A 21,515-nucleotide genomic window follows, 5' to 3' on the forward strand; every position below is an offset into this window, starting at 1 on the left:
TACATCGTCTTCACAGAGGCAGGGATAAAGGTGCTTTAACTCAAGCTCTCGTACAGACGTAATAAAAGCATTCCAAAGTGAAGCCAAGAGGTACTACAGATACTTCTCTGCCAGGGTAAACCTGAAACTTTTCTTCAGATACTGCTTTTCACTGTCGAGGTCACTTTCTCTCCTGCTGGTAATGGAGTTGCTCCTAACTACAGCATCTAAAATCATCTAAGAATACAATAAAGAGCGTGGGCACCTACACTTGGACTGGTAAATGCCCCTCTACTTTGCAGCAGGATGTAGCCTAAAACATTTTAAATTTAAAACTCTTTTCTTGCCAGGTTGTCTTCCAGATGCCCACTGCTCCTGCCTTGCACTGTGTCTTTCCCCAAGCAGTTTGTATAGTATAGCTCTATTTTTTATATTTAATATTTTTATATACATATTTATATTTATATTTATATAAAGTGTATATTTAAGTATTTTTATATATTTTTATATATTTCTATTTTTTATAGAGCTATTTGTATAGCTCTAAAGGATGCATGTTAAAGGCCAGAATAATATACAGCTCTGCACAAAACCTGCCAGTGGGGAGCTTCTCCCTTGGAAATTAGCAGATAAACTTATTAAAAGTTTACTGTTAGACAGTCAATGCAGGCCAGCAATTCGCAGCGTGTAACGTAACAGAAAAATCCTGTGACCTTAAACCAGAATGAACACAAACCTAACTATCAGTTTTCTCCCCTTAGTAAGCTCGACATCTGTATAATCATGATTAATATGATCAAAAATAGGTATTTGTGGGGGGTTTTTTGGGGGTGGGGGGGTGGGGGGATGGATTAGCATTAAAAGTTGGTCTTAAGCAGGGCAAGGGGAGAGGAAAGATTTGTTTGAGCTTGCACTACGGACCCTAGCTTTCACCAGATTACTTTTTAACCTGGGTCCGTTCCCCAGCATAGTTTAATGTACCATCACACACGTACCCATGAGCAGGGTGAGACCTCCTCACTCAATCCGTGGTGTCAGCTCAGAGTTTGCAGACTCAGGAGCTCCTTAAGGCCATGAGGACAATCTCTGGTGGCCAATGCTGAGATGTTTGTTCCTTTCTGTCCCAACCTTTTCTGCTTTTCTCTAGGGGCTACGTATCCTCATGCATCCTAATTGTGTTTCTAATTGACATCCCTCCTCACGTGTCACGGTCCAGCTGAGTCTGCATTCAGGCTGGCACAAAGACCATTCTGTCACGTGGAAAAACAATTCCAGACTTTGTTTAACCAGCACCAACACGCTGGAGCAAATTCTCCTGTTCCGACTCTGCTCTTGCCAAGCCTCAGATGGTCATGACTCGGGATAAATTAGCGTTCAACTTACTGGAGCCACCTCATGAGCAGACAGAAACACACAATGTGTCAGTTGAGAGGTAATTGGGGATAAACAGGGTAGAAAGACAATGAAACCCCAAATCGCAAGACAGCCCTTAGCAGCATAAAAAGGAAGATGAGAAGAACGGAGGTAGCAGTTACTCGGATTAGACTTTAACAAGGGGTACAGAGAGTGTGCCAGTGCCAGCCACGTGACGAAATTAGGCAGGGTCTGGTGCAACATTTTCTTTACCAGGAGAAATTGCTGTGCAGGACAGGAACAAAAGTAGGTAGGCACAATTTAAAAAACACAAGAAAATCAACAGACCCATCAAGTTTCCCACCCTAAACACAAGACCCTCAAGCTTTCCATCAGTCCGGGTTCACGCACAGACCAAGGCCACACAGCAAACACTTGGGGCACAGCACAGCCGCCCCTACCTCCAGCAGTGGGGCCAACTCAGGACAAGCAGCAGGACATTTAACCTCACTACATCTAATTAAGCCATGGAAGTCTCTGCCACAAGAGCCTGTCGTTGCTATGAGACTCCTATACATGTGTTCAAAGGCAGCTGGGTGAGTTCATGGAGGAAAAATGAATTAAAAGCTAATAAAAACAAAGGCATCAACTCTAGCTCAGGAACTCCCTGAGGAGGCAAGAAGCACATATGCAGGAAGTATTACTACAGCCCTTTTGTGCTGTTCTTCTTCAAGCACATTCTTCTGCATTATGGGAGCTGAGACAGCCTGCCTTGGTATTGCTGATTTTATGTGTCACTCATCAAATTGTTTGTCGGTCACCTGCCTGGCAGGACCTCCAGTAGTGAACGAAAACACAGTGCAAGGCTGTCAAAATGTAGACCACATTAATACCTCAGCAACTTTAGAGTAGCAGTGTGTGGCCAGGAGCTTGTGAAGGGTCAAACAAGCATTCAGTACTCTTCAGAAAGCACTGAAGCTGCCTAATTGATTTTTCAGCCCTAGAAGAACTCCTCCCCCCGCCTCCCAGACTTTTGTCTTTCTCCACCTTTAACATGGAAAAACACAAAACTATTGTGGGGGGTGGGGTGGTTTTCTCTTTTTTTTTTGTGAAAACAGGAAATGCAAAAGCTTTACACAAACCTTATCTGACCCAGATTTTTTTCTTTCCTTCCCAAACCCAAATTGGAAGCTCATGTCCTTTCCTTAGGAAGTTCACTCTTGAGCCCAATAAAAACAACCATAAACCTCTAGATGAATTCAAAAGGACAAGATCCACCTGCTCCCTCTGGGTATCTGAAGACTGAACTACCCACCCCAGACACCTTTTGTAACCAAAAAGAAGCACATGAGAGGCTCAATTTAATCTAGCCTTTACTTGTTGACAACTAAGGCTAGAGAAGATCACTCTCACCACAATTAAGGATAACATTCAGCCTTTGTAAACAGCAAGGCAAGTACAATAAGGCTGATGGGTGAGATGATGTTTACTTGCTATTTAATCCCTCATGGCCTTGTAGCTCCCCATTATCATTAGTGTTATCACTTACAAGGAGCTTATGCATGCAGAAACATAACTATTTTGACCCTGCAACTCATATATGCAACACAAAATGACTTGGGGTTACTGGATGAAAGTCCAAGTCAAAGCTGAAACAATGACAGGCAGCAAAGGAAAGGAGATTATGAGAAGAGGACTCAATAATTCTGCACTGGAGTGGAAATACAGGAAAGACAGATGATAAGAGCTAGGGACAATTTTGTTGCGCAGCTCTGGTAGCACTTTTAGGAGCAGAAGCTCCTCTCCCTTGACCTCATACTCCTACCATGTCTACTCTGCTTTTCTGTTACAAATGGGATATCAGCATGGCCTCAAAAAGCAAGAAAAATGACAGAGTGATAGACATCTGGGCTTTAGAACACATGTTGCCATCTACATCAAAGTAGTTTTGAGACAAACCCTGAGTATCACAGTCTAACTGCAGCCTGGAAACCAACCCAGAGGCACAAACACAATCAGAGGAGTGTCCCTCAGGAGACGGGAGAGCTGGCAGCAGGACTGCTTCACAGATGAGGTGGAGTTCAACGTACAGTAACGTCATCTCCCCAAACCATCCTCTCCAGTCAACACCTCCAAAACTTGAGTAGGACCAGAGGGTATTTCACTTCCTTCGTGCTAAAGGACCGAAAATCGTCATGTGACGATCACCACTTTTGAGATGGCTACCTCCACTACATAGTCGCAAGGGAGGCTCTGGATCCATCCTCTACCTGTCCTGATTTTTGGCATCACCTCTTGCCTCTCCTCCCACCTCACCCAGAGGTTTGCTTATGCTAGAGGCAATGTCCAAAAGGTAATGACATGTCACTACAAAACTCCACTTACAAAACCTCCCAGATCTGCCCTACCAAGTGACCCATGCAAGGCCTAGGCACTTCACAGCATCCCAGATACCTGCCAGAAGCAGGGCAGGGCTGAGATCTGTACAAAGGAACAGGAATGGAGACAAGGAGAAGTAAAAAAAAAAAAAAGGGGGGGGGGGGGGGGCAGGGAACCCAAACAAACAAACCCAAACCTGCTTGGATTACTTTCATCCCTGCCCCAAGCCTTTCTCTCCTTTCTGTTTGGGTCCCTTAAACTCACTCATGTCCAGGAACATTAACAGCCCTGAATGAAGAGCTGCCAATTTTTTCCACCTTTCCATTCTAGTGCCCAAGGTCTTTACCAAGGGCTGAGTGTAGTCAGAAGCTTCTAGTGTTTCATCAAACCCTTCAGGTGCTCTTGGAGGACAAATTACAAGCCACTGAAGGCAGGACAGCCCTGCAAAGCATCACCAGTGCTTCCTAACCTCTGATCATCACTGCGAGACACCACAGTTCACTGAGGTGCTTTGAGTGCCAAAACCCAGTCTTTTGATGACCTGAAGAGCTGGTCAGAAGTTCTGTCAAAACTGTTTCACAAGAAAATTCCTGTTTGTTGAGCCCAAAGTACTTTGGATGTACCTTTTCAATTCAACAGGAATGTAAACAATACCAACCAGGTCATCCAGTGGTCCAGCCAGTCTGGCAGTAAGAATAAGAGCTGTTATTTAGAGAACAAACATAAGCTTGGCCACTTTCTGAGGTTTCATTCCTCTTGTATTCACCAACAACCAACTGTTGTGTTAGGGATCTCAGAAGATGTAACCCTACTCCTAGCATCTGCCTACGGACCTGTTGTCCCTGAATTTATCTTATCCCTCTGGAACTTGTTATTATTGTTTGCCTCCAACATGAATTACTAAATTGAAGGCTGGGCCTTGAAGCATAATTCTGCTTCGTTTCCTTGCAGATCCTCAGTAATCTTGTCTTGGAGCTTGTTGGGAATTCAAGTCATTTCAGCAGCAGCAATGAGACTACTAAGTCCATGGAGCAGCTGCAAGGTCTAGGAAGATGCTTCCATGCCATAGGAAACTTTCACAGAGAGACACAGCTTTAGTTCAGGTCCAAATTAAACTAAGCTTAAGCTTAAAAACAAGCCCTCCTGTGAACTGCAGCTCCTCCTCTTCTGGCTCTAAACACCTAGTTTGCTACTTTTAAAAAAATCTTAAGTGTGCTCCTGTTCCCCTATAACTGGGCCTTTGACCCAAGACTTTTCACTTAACACCTGAGACACCTGCAAGCTTTTGACGGCTTCCCTCCCTTGCAGAAACCCAGGCGAGCTTATCAGCCACTCTTGCCTCGGCTAATTAGTTGGGTATTGGTTTCTTTACTCCACCAGGCAAGCTGTGCAACCCCAGCATGAATGCATGGTTTCCAGCCTTACTTCATCAGGCTTGTATTGCCAGGTGAGGCTGCCTGCTTGCCTGGCACGGGTGGAAAATGCCTCCCTCAAAACAGGAGCAAGCTCCAAGACACACGGGATCAGGCAGCTGCCGGCAGGAGAGGGACCACACATGCACACGCTTCTCCAGCATCCCTTTTTAGAAAACACAAGGTGAGAGCAAGCAGAGGATTTCATGCCTCAAATCCAGGAATTAAATACCTTAAAGACAACGTACCTTCTTTATGCAAAGCCAACATGTTGATTAGATAAAGCACAGGGGTTCTCACACGTGCATTTTACCCACCAGGAAAATGCACTCCACACCTTTGGTCACTTGCACAGGTAAAAATTCTACCTGTTTTCTCCCAAGCGCTCCCAAACTTTACCCGGCTTCAGGACTTTTACTCAACTCAACGGATCTCAACGGTCCGTTCAGCCTGCTAAGGCTGATCTTACACCCCTCCTCTGGTACATGGCTAGCCATAAACCTGAGCCTCAGGATTAATGGGAAAACAACCAACCAAAGCACACCGGTCACGAAACCCCAAAGTAACCAGCGTGCAGAGGAACGTACCTTGCATGAGGCAGCCAATTAAAATTCCCCCGTGGTAAATGCTACGGCAGCAGCTCCTCTGAGCTTCCGAGTGAGTCCTGAAATACTCAGTGCTCCCAGAGCCGCCGCTCTCCCCTCCCACCTCTCCCTCCCACGCCTGGCCGCCTCGTTTGCTGAAACACAGATCTGGGCCTGTTCATTAGATGAGACACCCACAGAGCCCAGAGACACAGTTACGAAACCCATGCAAATAGGGTTTCTATAGCAATTGCTTGTTATTTGCCTTTTTTAAAAGGACAAGAAATGTTGCGATCTGTGCTCTTGCCGCTCATGCGTTGGGGAAGCTTAAAATACAGGAAACCGAACGGGAAAAGGACAGGGTGTGTTCTTCTTTGCACAGTGGCGTGTGTTTCTCAGCTCTAATCCCTTTTCACCTACAGCCCATTCCCACAGAGCTCTGCCAAATGAAGCTCCTTTGCTCTTTCTCCTTGTTCTGCCAGTCTCTCCCCTTGTGTGACTTCTGCACTTGCTTAGCCCACAGGCAGAAACCCTGGGAAATGGGACATTTCCTGCTATTCAGAGCCTGCTGCAGAGCCTGTGACAGCCTGCACGTGATGCATGCCAAGTCTGTCCTCTGCTGCACCTCAGCCAGCAGTAACTATTTCCCCTCCTTCAAAAAAACACACCAAAAAAAAACCCCAAAAACCACCCCAAAGTCCATCTATCAGGAGGACCCAGAGTCCTCCACAGCACACCTACTGGAGCTCCTAAAGCACGAAAGCATTTTCCGGTTGATCCCAAATTACAGCAAATCCCCGCAAGCGTTTTGTCAGAGCAGCAGCCACCACCATGCACTCACTGTCCCCCTCACAAGAAGCCGATACCCCACCTGACGGGAGCCCCAGCCCTCCCGTGGTGCTCCCAAGCGTGCTGCAGAGCACTAACAAAGCCCCACTCTTTCCCAGACGCTCCCACTCGGCAGCTTGCCTCTTCCACAGCTATACACTTTCAAGGACTTTTACAAACTACTGGAACTTACTGTGGGCTGAGGGATCAGGACAAGTCAGTTTCTATAGCAAGGATGCTCAGGGTGTAACAGGAGACAAGGGATGCCTCAATCACCTTTTGTTCGGAGAGGTTCACCTACTGTTGTTGACTTCCTTCCCATTTTCCTGGACTCCAGGCGTCTTTTCAGACAGGGCTGTACCCATAACTCACTGTCTACCTCAACACAGTGGTTTACACCACACCAGCAGGCAGAGCAGCAAGCCTCAGAGCAGCAATCCCCATACACTGCAGGGAACAATACTGGGGAAGGATGGAGCCGGGAAATGGAAGGGATGAGTGAGCAATGAGCTCACTGCCAGCCTCCTACCTGCTTTGCAAGTTGCAGAGAGAAAAGAGCTGGTGATCAGGACTTTGGCACAATTACAGACCTTTTTCTTCCAGTCTAAAATCTGGAATGAAATTGGATTTTCCATGCCCTGAGGAGGAAGTGCTCACCCACAAAGGTCGAGATGGCAGACAGGCACCTCAAGTCCTTTCAAAGTCTTGGCATAGGTGCTTGAGCCCAGAGGACTTTCCAGCCTCCAGACCCTATGCAGATGGAGATTGCTGTCTGGCAGACCTTATGGTAGTGCTACCCTCTGGAACGGGGAGAGGGTTTCAGAGATCCCAAAGCTGAACATCTCCCTGTTGAGTGCAGAGGTTTGGGGAACTCCAGCTCCCCTGTGGCATTCACCAAAGGCCCAGCAGCTGTGCTCCATGCTGGGGGAGATGGACACTGGACAGCCCACCTTACCTCTAAGGTCTTCTTTTTCAAACCACTGAGTGCATTTGGGTCTGGGCCTCAAGCTCAGCTTTGTAGCTTATTTCTGTACAGTTTTGGCCAAGTGGCTTGTTGTGCATGCCTTGGTTCGTGTTTTTCCCCCGTTGTTCTTTTTAACTCCAGTCTGGCAAAGCTGTGTTGAAACTGTGCTGACACAGAGGAATGTCACAGTTTGGCTTGGGACACCTCTTTTACTTTCGTTTGTGTTTCCTCAGCAGAATTCTGCTTTCAGTCACTCGGCTAGTTTTCCTGAAATGCTCAGAATGTGCAGAAAGGCCATGTTTGGTCTGAGGTGTTCAGGTTGCTCCTCAGCCTTAACCCAAATGAATAGCAGCAGAAGCCCCAAGTCCTGAGGTCTGCACCTCTGCGACATCCCTCCTGTATGTGGACAAGGCATTATCTGTGCAAGCCAGTTCTCACTACACTCCCATTCATTTGCTGTTTCTCCTCTTCTCCCCAGCCCTAATCACACTTACTCCTTTGGATGCTTTGGACAGCAAACCAGACAGCTGGGATTTTGCTTTATCTTCCTCTGAACAGCTTCACATTCCTGCCCCCTTACACACTGTCCTCAACAGACATAAGACCTCCAGCTTCCAGGCAGGAGATTTCCCACCCTCATCTAACCCCTCCCCATTGCACGGGCAACTCAGCTGATTGTGCAGCAGCTACCAGACTGCCACAGGTTACAGCATGAATACTCATTACTTGGTCTTGAAACACTGAGTGAAAAATGATGATTTGCTGCTACTTGAGCAACCACCTAGCCATACTAGAGGTAGGACCACTCTGACTCCTCTGCACCCATGGCGGGAACCTCCAACACACTGTGGACATCTTTACATCCAGCCTTTAAAACCAGATTCAGTCTGAGTTGGCTATGGAGGGTGAGACACAGCATGGTCCATCACCTATATAGTATAGACAGTATTTCTGAAGATAAAGACCGATTTAGGGTAAGTGTCGATAGTGCTCTGCTGTCCAGAACATTTCTGCAGTGGATGAGGACACAGATGTTTCAAGACCATCTAAGGCTGTGCATGAGACATGCATCTCATCCTGTAAATGTAATACTGCAGTTGCTTCCCCTTCCTGCTTTGATTCAGGGGGGAAAGGGTGAAAAGAACCCCGTACCCAAAGACATATTTTGCAAATAGATAAGCTTTAGTGCTGATCAACCTGAAGACAAAAAGTCGTGAAACCTGAGAGACTTCCAATTGTAAAAAAGAAACAACAACAAAAAAAGTCAGGGACACATTGACAGATGCAGCCTTTGTTTTTGTAAAAAAAGTCTACACCTGGAGTTTTGTCAGATCGTATTTTCTTCTACTAACAGTTTTTATTAATTAAACACAGCAGTTTTGTACAGAGAAGATTTCTAGATTTATAAATATTTCTGTCAGCTCTAGGTTGCTCTCCCATTATCTAACCAGATGGTTATTATTAAACAATTATTAATAAAAAAAAATATTAAATCATTGGTGGCTATCTGCAGCCACAGATCTTAAATATAGAGCACGCAATATCATTTCTAGCCAGGCTCTTAAGGGATGCTACCAGCACTCATTTGTCTACGGGCAGCAATATCAGGTGGTTCAAGCTTTATATTTTGCTCCCCTGCTTGACCTCAGTTTTAAAATCTTTGCTTCCCGTGCTTGCACGTGTCACTCTGGGGAACATGATTCAAAGCAAGGCTTAACACCATCACCAGAAACATCTACTATGGGGATCTGGGAAAGGCAGTTGCAGTGCAGTGGCACCAATGAGCATACTGTCTCCAAGACGTCTGTCCTTCAATAGATGGCACAGCAAGATGGGAATTCAACCACTTACGGCAAGCATTTACCCCTCTAGAAAATACCAAACTAGATTTGATCAAGAAAACTCTAAGAGAAGGAGCTCACCTTGCCTCTCCTGGTTAGGGTTTTTAGTCATCAGAACAGAGCCTTCTACAAATCTCACTCCAATATGTACCTTGTGAGAAAATGTTGCCTTTCATAGAATCATAGAATGGTTTGGGTTGGAAGGGATCTTTAAAGATCATCTAGTCCAACCCTCTCGCCATGGGCAGGGACATCCTTTCCTAGCCCAGATTGCTCAAAGACCTGTCCAACCTGGCCTTGAACACTGCCAGGGATGAAGAATCCACAACTTCTATGGGCAACCTGTTCTAGCATCTCACCACCCTCATAATGTCCTCCAAATACAGCTTCCCTGAAACAAGTGGCCATTTCCATCAAGAACGTTTTGTTTTAGTTTGGGTTTGGGTTTGTTAACCAAAGCCTATTTATAGTCCAGGTTCCTCTGCTGAAACTAGGTCCCAGACAAATTCTTGAGTTCTGGGACCAGTGATGCTGAGTCGGCTCTCTTGGCCCGCACATCTCTCTATCGCCAGGGCAATACCGCCCCATGTTTCGAGAACCAACCAGTCTGGAAATAGCTGCCTTATTACTCAGTTACAAGAATACCCTTGATGCTACTGGCTCCAGTACAGGGTTACTGAAGCATGCCCCAGAGCAGCAGCAAACAGCCTGCAGCCCCCCATTCCCACAGCATCGCCCAGCGAAACCCCAGCTCCTGCTTATCCCTAGGTAGAGGCTGTTTGAAGACGTGAGATTTTTTTTCCCCCCCAACAAATGATAGTTCCTCTCAGCACAAACCCCACTATCATATAGCTTTCTTTTCCTTCCAAAAAGCTATTTAAAAGAAAAAAAACACCAGCAACTTCATTTACCCTTGGAGACATCCCAAGAGTTTCAGCTGCACATCGGTGTCAGGTGAAAGAGGACTGAGCTGGGAGATGGAGGAGGCAATGCAAGTCCAAGATGGCACCAGGTCCATAATCCTAGCTAGCACCAACTTGATACTTCTGCTGCCTTATTACAGGAATGCCACGGGGCTGCCTGAGGCTTTGGCAAGGAATAGGGCAGTCGTAGCAGCTGGGATCTCACTGGATCTGTTATGGTTTAGCCAGCTAAGGGTCTGACACAGCACCCACCCCAGACAGGAGCAACAAGCTGAAGTTCTCAGATTCACTCACCCAGAGGAGTCACAGAGGTGGATGTCTGATCCAAGCACATACACCCTAACTCGTGTGCCTTGCAAGCCCAGAAGCATGGTATTTGTGCATGCCATTGGGAAACTATGCATGGAAACAGCAGCTAAGTGTGCAATTATTTGTATCTCATGCAAAAGAAGTTTCACAATCTTCTTGATAATCAGACTTGTCCCGGTTCTTTTCACTGAGGCAACACAAGCCTTTTCCCTAAAGACTAAGAGAGGCATGCAAGGCAGGAGCAATTAGAAAACAAAGAACAAGAAACTGGCATCAGCAATAGGCACAGACGTGTTCTCTACATCTGAGCTACCATTCAGCACTAAACCAGTACAGGAATCAAACGCATCTAGAAATTCTTCATACTCGTGTTAAGATGCACAGAAGAATTCAGGTAACAGGCACTGCAAGAAATGTGTCTGCATCTGTATTCCTGTCCCCGAGAGATGGAGGTGGCACTCAGACAAGACAAGGGACAGATCGCAGCATGGGACTGGCCAGGAACAGGACAGGTACAGAACAAGGAGAGAAGGCATGGAAAAGATATCGATACATGCTCAACACCTTTCCTCACCACACTGGTTTCCTTATGTAGGAAAGCCCCGTCCAAAGTTAAGAGATGGACTCTGCCCACAATCTTCGGTCTCAGCATCTCCTAGACAGGCTGCTCAAACCCAACCCAGGTGTCACAGCATTAAACCCACACAGGCTCTCAGCTGGAAGAGTCAAGAATTAATCCCTGGAAGATATCTTTATTGATGATCTGGATGAAGGGGTCACACCTCAGTGTGTGCAGGCACCACCGAGCTGGGGGGAGCACTGACCTGCCGGGGGTCTGGGCGGGCAGGCGGGCCGAGGGGCCGAGCCCAGCTGTGTGGGGGTCACCCCGGCCCTGTGCTGGACCCTGCCCAGGGGTCACACCAGCCCCAGGAGCTGCGGGCTGGGGGCAGGGGGCTGGGCACTGCCCGGCGGGGAAGGGGCTGGGGGGCAGCAGCTGGGCACGAGCCCCCCCATGCCCAGGTGGCCAAGGGGGCCAGCAGCGCCCTGGCTGGTGTCAGACATGCCGTGGCCAGCAGGGCCGGGGCAGTGCCCGTCCCCCTGCGCTGGGCACTGGGGGGGCTGCCCCTCAGATGCTGGGCTCAGTTTGGGCCCCTCAGCACCAGCCAGACCCTGAGGGGCTGGAGCGTGTCCAGAGCCGGGCAGGGGGCTGGGGAAGGGGCTGGGGCACCAGCCTGGGGGGGCTCAGGGGGGAGCTGGGGGTTCAGCCTGGAGAGAAGGGGGCTCAGGGGGGACCTTCTCACTCCCTGCAGCTGCCTGACAGGGGGGTGCAGCGAGGGGGGGTCAGTGTCTGCTCCCAGGAACAAGTGACAGGACAAGAAATGGCCTCGCCTTGCCCCAGGGCAGGTTTAGATTGGGGGCTGGGGAACATCTTCCCTGAAAGGCTGGTCAGGCACTGGGACAGGCTGCCCACGGAGGTGGTGGGGTCACCGTCCATGTTGATGTTTAAAAGATGTGTAGATGTGGCACTTCAGGACATGGTTTAGTGATGGACTTGGCAATTCTGGGTTAATGGTTGGATGTGGTGATCTTAAAGGTCTAAATGATCTAAAAACTCCCAAACAATTCTATGACTTCATAGTGCACAGTCTAGAGATTTCAGCCTTAGTTGAGCAGGTAGATGACCTAAATACCATTTCCCCAGCTGTTCACATGACCTTTGGCAAGCCCACTCCATCTGTGCTCTCCCTTGTCAGACAGCAGCTGGTCCTGGTACTGTCTCTGGTGACATGTCCATGCAGCACCTGCTCTACAGCAGATACACATCTTAGCACCAGCACTGCCAGAGGTCCAGCAGCAGCAGGGACTTGCGACAGCTTGAAGTTGTGGAAGTTGTAGAAGTGCAATGTCATCCCAAGGCACTGGCAAGACCCTGGACAGACAGTAGCTGATGGCCTTTACCAGGCAGCACGTGGTTCTCTTAAGAGTAAGAAGGAGCTGGAAAGGGGCAAAACCAAACAGGACCACACTGGCTACAGGCATAAAGGACAAAACATTGGTCCTGATCCAAGGACCAAAAAGTACCCAAGAGTAACATGTCTCCTTGTGCCTGTTAGTCAAGCTGTACCAGTTCCTTAGCCTGTTGGACAAACTCCAGCTGTGATGAGGTGGTGCTGAAACTGTGCATCATGAGCTGCACCAACTGGTCCCATCCTACCCCTGTCCTGCACAGCACAGAAGATTAGGCTGCCAAGGCAGGAGAACTAGATGGTCATGGTGGGGGTGGTCACCATTTCAAGATGTGTTCCCCTCTGTGTGACCTATGGTGCTTGCTTCTGCCCTGAGGGCAGAGGGGCGAGTCAGGACACCCATCCATCTGGCCATAGCTGCCATACAAAGGCCAGGGTGCGACATTGTGCTCAGAACTTTGGGAAGCCCAGACGGTTTAGAGACAGACATTTTGGGAAGATACCAAGGACCTCTGCAATCACGCACCAAGCCCCACATCCTATCCAAAGACACAAGCTGACTTGGGACACCATACCACGTGGCATTACACGACCAATGTGCTTACTGCTTAGCAAAGCAATTCTAATTCTCACTCCACAGAACAAACCAGAGAGGAATACCAGTCCTTAGAGCAGCTACCTTCCACAGTGACAGTCAGCCAGTCCAAGAAAGCCACTGGGACTCTACTTGAGAATTACTTTTCTGTAACAACAAATGCAGAAACAAGGAAGCCTTTTCTAAATAAACCCATAATGCCCACTTAGAAGAATGAAACATGACTCATGATTCCAAACTATTTATTGCTCTGTGGTAGCTTGTCTAACCGGAGGAAAACTGCCTTTGGCAGTCAGTCCCAATTCCATAGGAGCTGCTGTACGTGCAGGAAGCCAGAAGCAGGAAAGCAAAAGGAAATCCCCTTTCCTATGTTAGCACCTAGCTTCTGTCTTTCAGCTTAGAACAGCTTCTTCCTCTGTGCAAAGTTATCCAAAACCATGAGCCTTTCAGTGCTTAGTTGCACAGATAAATTTCCAGAAGACTGTAATAGTAAGAAAACCATCATATTGCTCTTTCACTGTAGCAGAATGATTACAACCCTTCCAGCTCTGAAAACAACATGGAAATTTGTCTGAGGTAGAGCAAAGAAGCAGTACCAGTGAGATAACCCACTAGGTAACTGTATCAATCTTTTGGGATGCAGAGTGACTTTTACCAGGGCTTTTCCAAATGTTCCATGTGTGGTGGCACAACCCCAGCTGCAATGCTGGAGCCTTCTTCCCACTCCTTGGCAAGCTATGTCAGATGCATCCAGCCAGCGGATCAAAGCACTCCGATGGCCAGAGGCATCTGGCACATGGAGATATGAAAGAGGAGCAAGGGTGCCAAGATATCTAGGTGAGAGACTCACTGGAGGATGGAGAGCAGAAATCAACTAGATTTTCTTTCTTAATGCATGAGACATTTCTTGTGGCTGATACCAGTCCCCCTCCATCACCCAGATGGGTTTTATAGGTACCTCCTAAGAAAGGCATGATTTTATTCGAGAGGGATGAGAAAAGCTCTCCTCAAACATAAGCAGTGTGGAAGAAGATTATGAGGGCCAGCTAGCACATGAACAACTCCTAAGAGCAAAGTAAGTCTTGGTCCAGTGTTCCCCCAAATCCCTCTTTCCCAAATCTCAAATCCCCCACTGAGATAGCAGCATAGAACAGACAATCCATCAGCAACCTACCTTTGCTGTGAGAGCAATGACAAGTGACTATAGCACTGTCCCTAGAGGTAAATTAGGAGATGACCTTTCTGCAGCCACATGAGATTGGTGGCCCTTTCTTCACCTTTGAGCCACCTTCCACAGGGAAACACACTGGCCGTATCCAACCTCTCCCTTCAGCGGCTAAATGAGGACAGCAAGGTCCTGTCCCACTGGGCTGGAAGCCACCTGCAACCGCAAGGCATGTCAGCTTCATAATGAGTCCAACCGCCCGGAGACATGGTGCCCGAGAAACAAAGGCACCTTGTCCCATAGCATTGCGGTGAATTGCACCATTATATCCCGCTCCCGCGGCACACGCCCTGTTAGCACCGGGAGGGATTTTGTGAATATTTGCCTCAATGCAAGTAGGAAATTAGCAACATTCCTGTTTTATGGAGGCAGCGATGGCAGCACTTTGCTGAATACCCAGCCTCCCCAAACTGTCTTGCATCTTAAATGCAAGATTTAACCCTACAAAATACGCAAGCAATAAACTTTGGAGAGCGATACTGTCACACGCAGAACATCACCCATTTCCATAGCTGTAACCCCCTGCTCTGCATCATGGCGCAGAGCAAAATCTTTTGCAACAGGACCACAATCTCCCACAAGACCACTTCCACAGCTTAGTAGCATCTCCTGGCAGCCGAACGCCACCTAAGCAAAAAGTCCATCTTACCATGGGTTGAGCTGTCAGCCAGGATATGTCGCCATGTGAATGGAAAGAGGAGCCGGTGATGAAAGCTGCCTGCTCTAACTTTTCAGCTGCTTTATTTACTCACTTTAAGGGGAGAAAAAAAATTAAAAAAAAAAGAAATCCAGGAAGTAATGTTCCTCTCCCAAGGTGCACTGCAAAACATTCTTGGTAGACATGGAAACCCCTGGCAGGCTGCCATCGCTTGGCCAGTCTCCACATTAAATTTCAGTGAGCAACTCAACACTTGAATGGCTTTTAGAGAATTTAAAGGGAAACAGCAGCCGCAGACGGGTGATGTGGCTGCTGCTCCATGCAGGCAAGCACCAGGGGTGTTGCTGAGTTTGCCTTCCGCTCTGCGGGAACACTTGTCAAGCTTCTGTGGTGTGCGGGGCAGGCAAGTCATGGCAGAGCCAACTGAAAACAAATACAGCCTCCACACTTCTCTTACGAAGGAGGTTTCCTAGGCACGGTCTGCAGGGACAGAGGGCAAGCCTCAAATACCTGAATGGGAGCTGCAAAACTGAAGGGAGAAACTGCACCCTGCTCTGGGGATTAAACTGCAGCCAGAGAAGATCTCCCTCCCTTCTCCTGGCTTCTCCTCTCTCCTGGCTCCCAGTTCTCCTTCCCTGCCCCAAGTGATGAGGAACTGGGAGCCTGGTCTCCCTGGAAATCTTCAAACACCTGTAAGAGCAGGCAGGCACAGGGGCTTGGGACCTTGATGCTCTGTGGGAAGAGTGAGGAGAGCAGAGAAAGCCTGGAAGAGATTGCTGGAGGATGTGGGAGCTCTGGGAGTGGCTGGACAGAGATGATTCCACACTTGGGCAGGAAGGGAGACCCTTCATCTTCCTCCAAATCCTATATTTCCACTCATTCAGGAACATGCATTCTGCATGGCAAAGGGGTATTTCTCTAAACACTGTAAGCCTGCACAGTGCCCATCACCGTGGCTTCTAGGTGCCTGGAAGCACACAGAGGAAGGGAAGCAGCATGTAGTCAGCCAAATGAGTAGTGTAACAGAGCTGTGACGTGCACAAAATTTACCCACCAGCCCAGTCTCGGATTCCCACCAACAGTTCCTGCAAACAGGTTTACAACACATGAGCACAAGCACATGTGGGACACACAGCTTCTGTCTTCAGAGGCTTTCTCATGAAGGATTAGAAATCTCTGTTAAGAAATCTCAGCCACTTGGCAGATACTGATATCAGTAAAGCCAGAACAAAGCAAGGAGACTCACTTCTCTTTTCTCTTCTTACATGCTTGGTGCATTTCTAGAGACCAGACCGAGTCCCCTGCAGCTTTTTGTCCATTTGCCCACCATTCCAAATCCAGGCAGACAGCAAAGAAGCCCCAGGGTGGGGAAGAGGATGAGGTGGGCAAGAGCCACATCCCCTTTCAAGTGGTTTGAACCCTGGGGCTCTTGCTGCCATGCTCAGTTCAAGACTGCAACGTTCTCCCCAACAGCATCACTGCGCTTTTGCGTAGCAGCACGGCCAGCGCCGCAGTGACTGGCGAGGTGGCATGTTTAGCAAGAGCTGCATTTCATTTGTTTCCCAAGAGGATGCAAAAGGCACAAGCTATAAATAGGCAGCTGACGAGTTTAACGGTGCCTGCGGTTTTACTTAGAGACTGGTGGTCATCCACTAACCCGTGAGTACATAACAGCATGTGCAATGTGGGCTATGAGTAACCTCACCTGGTGAGGGGTCAGTGCTGCAGGGCTGTATATGGGAAACGGCAGCTATTTCTCCCTCTCCCTGCAAAGCACACTTCCTCATTCTTGCTAAATTCACAAGTTTTGCAACACTTTTTTCTCTCTCTACAAAATATCCAGCTCCAAGGGTCAGGTCACCAAATTAGAAGTAGATGCTTGCATATAAGGAGTTTGTTTGTCCTCCTTGTCATGAAGGAAAATTAATAAATAAGTAAACAAACAAATCTCCAAAAGCTCATAGGGGTAGAAGACCAACATGAAATCTTATAATTTAAAATCCTAGCAGGGCATTCTACTCTGACTTACTCCAGGTATTTTCAAACTGTCCCAACAAAAAAAGCTGAAATGAAGTTACGAAGTGCTGAAAGTTCTGTAGTCTGCAGAAATCTGTATTTCCCCCCTCTGAAATCCGAAGGACTCACTCTGCTTCAGTGACCCATATATAGAACAAGAAATCTGGAGGCTGGAAAAAACCGATCAGGTTTGTTTGCGCTATTTTTACATAGCTCTTGGCACAAATGTTTCCCAGCAGTGGTTTGATGCCACGGCAGGCCTGGCTCAGCAGCACATGGAGAGGAGAGTGCTCCCCATCAGCCGCAGCAAAGTCGCAATCCATCTTGCTCAGTGCATTAAAACAACCAAATAAACAACCAAATAAACAACCCACACCTCTTGAGAACTCACAAATAAAAGAATGGGAGCAGTGTGGAACCCTCAGTTCATGGGCAAGGCACTAATAATAAACTGCACCCTGGAAAGAGCAGCTCAGAGGCTCAGGTTGCTTACACTGCCTTGGACCTGGGGCACAGCAGGTACATCTCCACAAGCTCGACTTAAGCAGACTAGAACTAACGCTTAGACTTTTTTTTTTTTTAAAGGAAGCAGTCCCATAAGCAGCAGGGCTGGCAGCCCAGTTTGCTGTGGATTTATGCCCCATGGTTGCATTCGCTGGTGCTCAGCAAGATAGAGGTGCAAAGCAAAGCTCCCCATGGCTTGGCTGGTCATAGCATCTCTGCCCAGCGTGGATCCTCTGGTGCCCAGTAAGAGTTGTTCAACTACTATCCTTCCTCCTTCCATTGATACAACTGATTTAGTATTTTACCCAGCGGCATACTTTTTAAAAAATGAAACACGCAGAAACTCAGCATCCCCAGCCTTTATCCCTTGGCCAGTTTCAGTCTGATTAAAACAGCAGCAAAATCTTAGAAGTCCAGAGGAGGGATGATAGGGAGGAGGAGAGAGGCAAGCAAAATATCATGCCACAAAGCCCCATTTCCTTAAGAAATCAAGCTGAAAAACATTAACACCAGCTCAGCGAGCCACTGCCTAGGCTCTCAGAGCCCCAGGCTGGATTTTAACCTGGGAAAGGAGGACCAAGCTGCACAAACTCGGAGGCAGATGCATCATTCCCTGCCTCGATGCTGCCACCGTCTGTTGTCTGCTGCTGAGACCTGCTAACACAGCACCCTGCCTTCCCTTTGCACAGCACCCAGTTCTCACACCGATCTCCCATCCTAGTACCCGGGTTTCCCACCCACTCTCCAGTGGATCCCACAGGTAACGGTCCCGTGCCAGCCTGCGGCCAGCACAAGCGCAGCAGGGAACCCAGGGGCTGCTTCCCCCTCCCCAAGCAATGCACACGCTGGCACCCTGCCACCCTCCTCCGATCTCCACCATCTAATCAGTAATGCAAACCTTAAAGCCAGCCTTGCCTATTTGAGCTTGTAAAATATAAATTGCTATGGAGCCGTTTCTCCTGAAACTGTGTTTAGCTCTTCGAAAGTGCTAGAACACAGTAGCAGAAGGGACTAGATCCTCCTGGATGTCATGGCTTGCTTTCTTGCCTAAAATTCCAGGTTTCTTCCAGTAAAGAAACTATGACTGTTGGAGAATATAGTAAACCAGCTTCATCCAGTCACTCTTCTCCTGACCCACTTTTTCACTCTGTGGCCAAAGATTTTCTTTGCTCCCTGGTGGAAGGACAGTCCAGCTTGGAGCCCCACGATCCCCCACACCCCTCAGGCTGTGCTTTCCCTGCCCATTGGATTCAGACCATTTTCCTGACTCCTAGAGCAGAGATGAACCAGAGGCGCTGGCCCCGCAGTTTTACCTTCCGCAGCCTGCTATGCACATGCTCTTCCCCGTTGCCTTTGGAGATCAAATCCGGGTGAGGCTACAGACTGTAGCAACACATCCACAAGATCCTTCAGGGATGAAAGATGCTTTTAAAATCCCAAGATGTGAAATCCTCATCTCCAGTAACACTGAACTCTGCTAGCGTCGAGTACGTATGATGCTGATGATGCATCAGCTTGGCTTACAGCCCTTTGTCATTAAGGGAAGAGAATTCTCTCAACAGGCCAGGAGAGCAAGAGAGCTAGAATCAGTCAGGCAGCTGTTAAAAAAAAAAAAAAAAAGAAAGAAAGAAAAGGAGAAGGAGAGAAAAAAAAAAAGCAAAGCCAGGGTTTTCAGTGAGTGAATCGCCTTCCTCCAAGGGAGCAGTGAGGCTCTGAGGCTGCTTTGCTCCCTGCATCCCCCCTTCACGAAGCCCGGCTTGAGGAGCAGCAGAGCACTCTACTCTGTAAGCGACACCAGTCTAATTAATTAATGACTCCCCAGCGTCAGCTCTGTGGCTGCTGGGTTAGAAAGGAAGGCAGTAAAGAAGGGCCAGGACAGCACGCGACTGCTTCTGGTAAATGCTGAACGCAGCTGGGAGCTGGCTGGGTTATTCGTAACCTCCCGGCTTTGGACTACAGTGCAGAAGTCAGAGATATACTGGGAAGAGAAGATGGCGTGGGATCCACCCTTGCAGCATCCTCTCTCCTGGGTGAGCTCTTCCTCCCTCTTCTTGTCCTGCTCCAGAGCAGCTGTGGCACAGTTAATTGAGGTAAGGAGCAGCTTGCTTTGTGAACTGGGGGTTTGGGGTGTCCAGGAACGTGTTTTTCCCATGCACGTTACCCAGGGAGGACAGGCAGGGCGGACAGCAGAGACTTTAAGGTGGCTCCATGGAGTTTGAGGCTTCTTTGGGAGATGCTTGTTGCTTTCTATAGGCCCAGCACTGGAAAGAAAGTGCTTTTAAAATACCAGTAGCTGCTGCTGAGGACAGTCAGCATTTTAGGGCTGCTTTAAGCCCCAAAGAGGGCTTGATACTGCAAAGGGCCAAAGTCACAGCACAGCATTTTCTAGCCCAGTACTGCATGTCCAACAAGTGTCCCACATCAGAGGTTCAGGGAAAGAAGAGAAGGACCAGGCATGACCCAGGTGATCCTGTCCCTGGATCTACTTGCCCAAGTGAAATGTTTGAGCTGCATTTTTCTTCTTCTCTCTCTCTCATTTCCTCCAGCTCAGCAAAAACATTAACCTCTGAGGTGACGTTCCTCACCTACAGCTCAGTTTCAGAGCTCTCCCCTGAGGGTGACTTTGTGCTTTCATGGCCCCAGCTCCCTCCAGCAAGGCTGGAATGAACCAGGAGGGAACAGCAACTTCACATCCCAGGTCTACACCCTGGCAGCAGTTATAGAAGTGAGAATCTGGCCCCTCAGAATTACAGCTGCCAAAAGTTTTGCATCCCAGCCATTTTCAACCTTTTCATTGCTTTTCCTAAGGCCTGAGCCATGTTAGAGGCAGCTGCAGCATTGGTCCAGGATCAGCCCCCAGGGCTGTGGTGCTGATGAGCAGCGTGTTCTTGCAGCAGATGCTTTGCTCAGATTTCTGGGTTTAGCTAAACTGCTCAAAAATGCATCTGTGTAGGCATAGCTGTGTGAAGGGCTCTTACGGGCTGGCATAAGCAAAGATTTTTTTCAGTGTTTTAAAACTTTGCATCCCTGGCTGCCTTGCGCATCACCTGGCCTCACACCAAACCAGGTCTGATCTCTGCCGCCTTTGGGGTGCACGTTTGGCAGTGTGTCACCAGCACATCAAAGGCAGTGACAACCATGCAGAATTCATATCCCCATGCCACAGTCCAACTATTGCCTTGACTCTCTGGTTGTTTCATTTTAAATTTAGTAAATTCAAGATTTTCAAATGGGTCTGCCAACCCATCCTATCTATCTGACCACAATATAACATCCCCAGCAAGGCAAATGGGAACCTAAAACTCCTTTGCACACTCATGCACACTTTGCTGTAGACATTTTTCACATTTTTCCAAGCAGTTCAGCCTACAGCAGCTTTCAAGGTGACAAGCGAGGCAGAACTTTCTCTTACAGTGCACATTTCACAAAGCACGCTTCACCGCACCCCAGGCGGCGTGCAGGCACAGCACCCACCCCACCAGGAACATGGTCCCTTTCATTAAGTTTCACAGATGCACAATTCACAGGAACTGTCTTCACAACAATGCAAAACAAAGATAAATAGCAAAAGTACCAAAAAAAATTATAAAACATAAGTAATTTTATGCACTGCTTTACTTATACCAGACGTTCTTGAAAACTTCTCTGCTTAAAGCACATCAGAGGGAGCAAATCTCATCTGGAAACACAATCTGCACGGCAAGCTAACTACCAAGTACCCAAAAATGAGATTAGAGGAACAGTCAAGTTTTTGTAGAAAGCAGATGAATTACAGGCTGCTCTGAAGCTCTGCAAGGACTTTTTACTTCAAATAATTATACAATGTAGTTATCCAATATAATTCAATTTATGCTATGCCAGCCCACCAAAGCAAACAGAGAGAAGGTCAAAGGGGCTAGACATCAAAGCATTTCAGCAAGCTTAAAGAAAAAAGCAACAACAAAACACACAAAAAACCCCAAGCCACAATAAAAAGAA

The 21,515-nt window shown here is 47.9% G+C and overlaps 2 protein-coding genes across 3 annotated transcripts in view; one reads left to right on the forward strand and one right to left on the reverse strand.

The window, feature by feature from the left end:
* ALS2CL (ALS2 C-terminal like) overlaps positions 1 to 15,107 on the reverse strand; it is a 48,558-nt gene extending 33,451 nt beyond the window's left edge. The window contains exon 1 of one of the 2 annotated variants that reach the window (XM_027786966.2): positions 15,009 to 15,107. In XM_027786966.2, coding sequence (XP_027642767.2) covers positions 15,009 to 15,011 — 3 coding nt within the window. In that variant the 5' untranslated portion in view covers positions 15,012 to 15,107. Of the gene's footprint in view, positions 1 to 5,710; positions 5,807 to 15,008 lie in introns of those variants that run through there. The other variant, XM_013299693.3, reaches the window with a different exon arrangement.
* Positions 15,108 to 19,207: 4,100 nt separating this feature from the next.
* The window catches only part of TMIE (transmembrane inner ear), a 31,607-nt gene continuing 29,299 nt past the window's right edge, over positions 19,208 to 21,515 (forward strand). The window contains exon 1 of the mRNA XM_027786541.2: positions 19,208 to 19,627. Within this exon, the coding sequence (XP_027642342.1) occupies positions 19,529 to 19,627 (99 nt within the window). The 5' untranslated portion in view covers positions 19,208 to 19,528. The remainder of the gene's footprint in view (positions 19,628 to 21,515) is intronic.

This window comes from Falco peregrinus, chromosome 5 (genome assembly GCF_023634155.1).
Source record: "Falco peregrinus isolate bFalPer1 chromosome 5, bFalPer1.pri, whole genome shotgun sequence".
Classification (NCBI taxonomy): domain Eukaryota; kingdom Metazoa; phylum Chordata; class Aves; order Falconiformes; family Falconidae; genus Falco; species Falco peregrinus.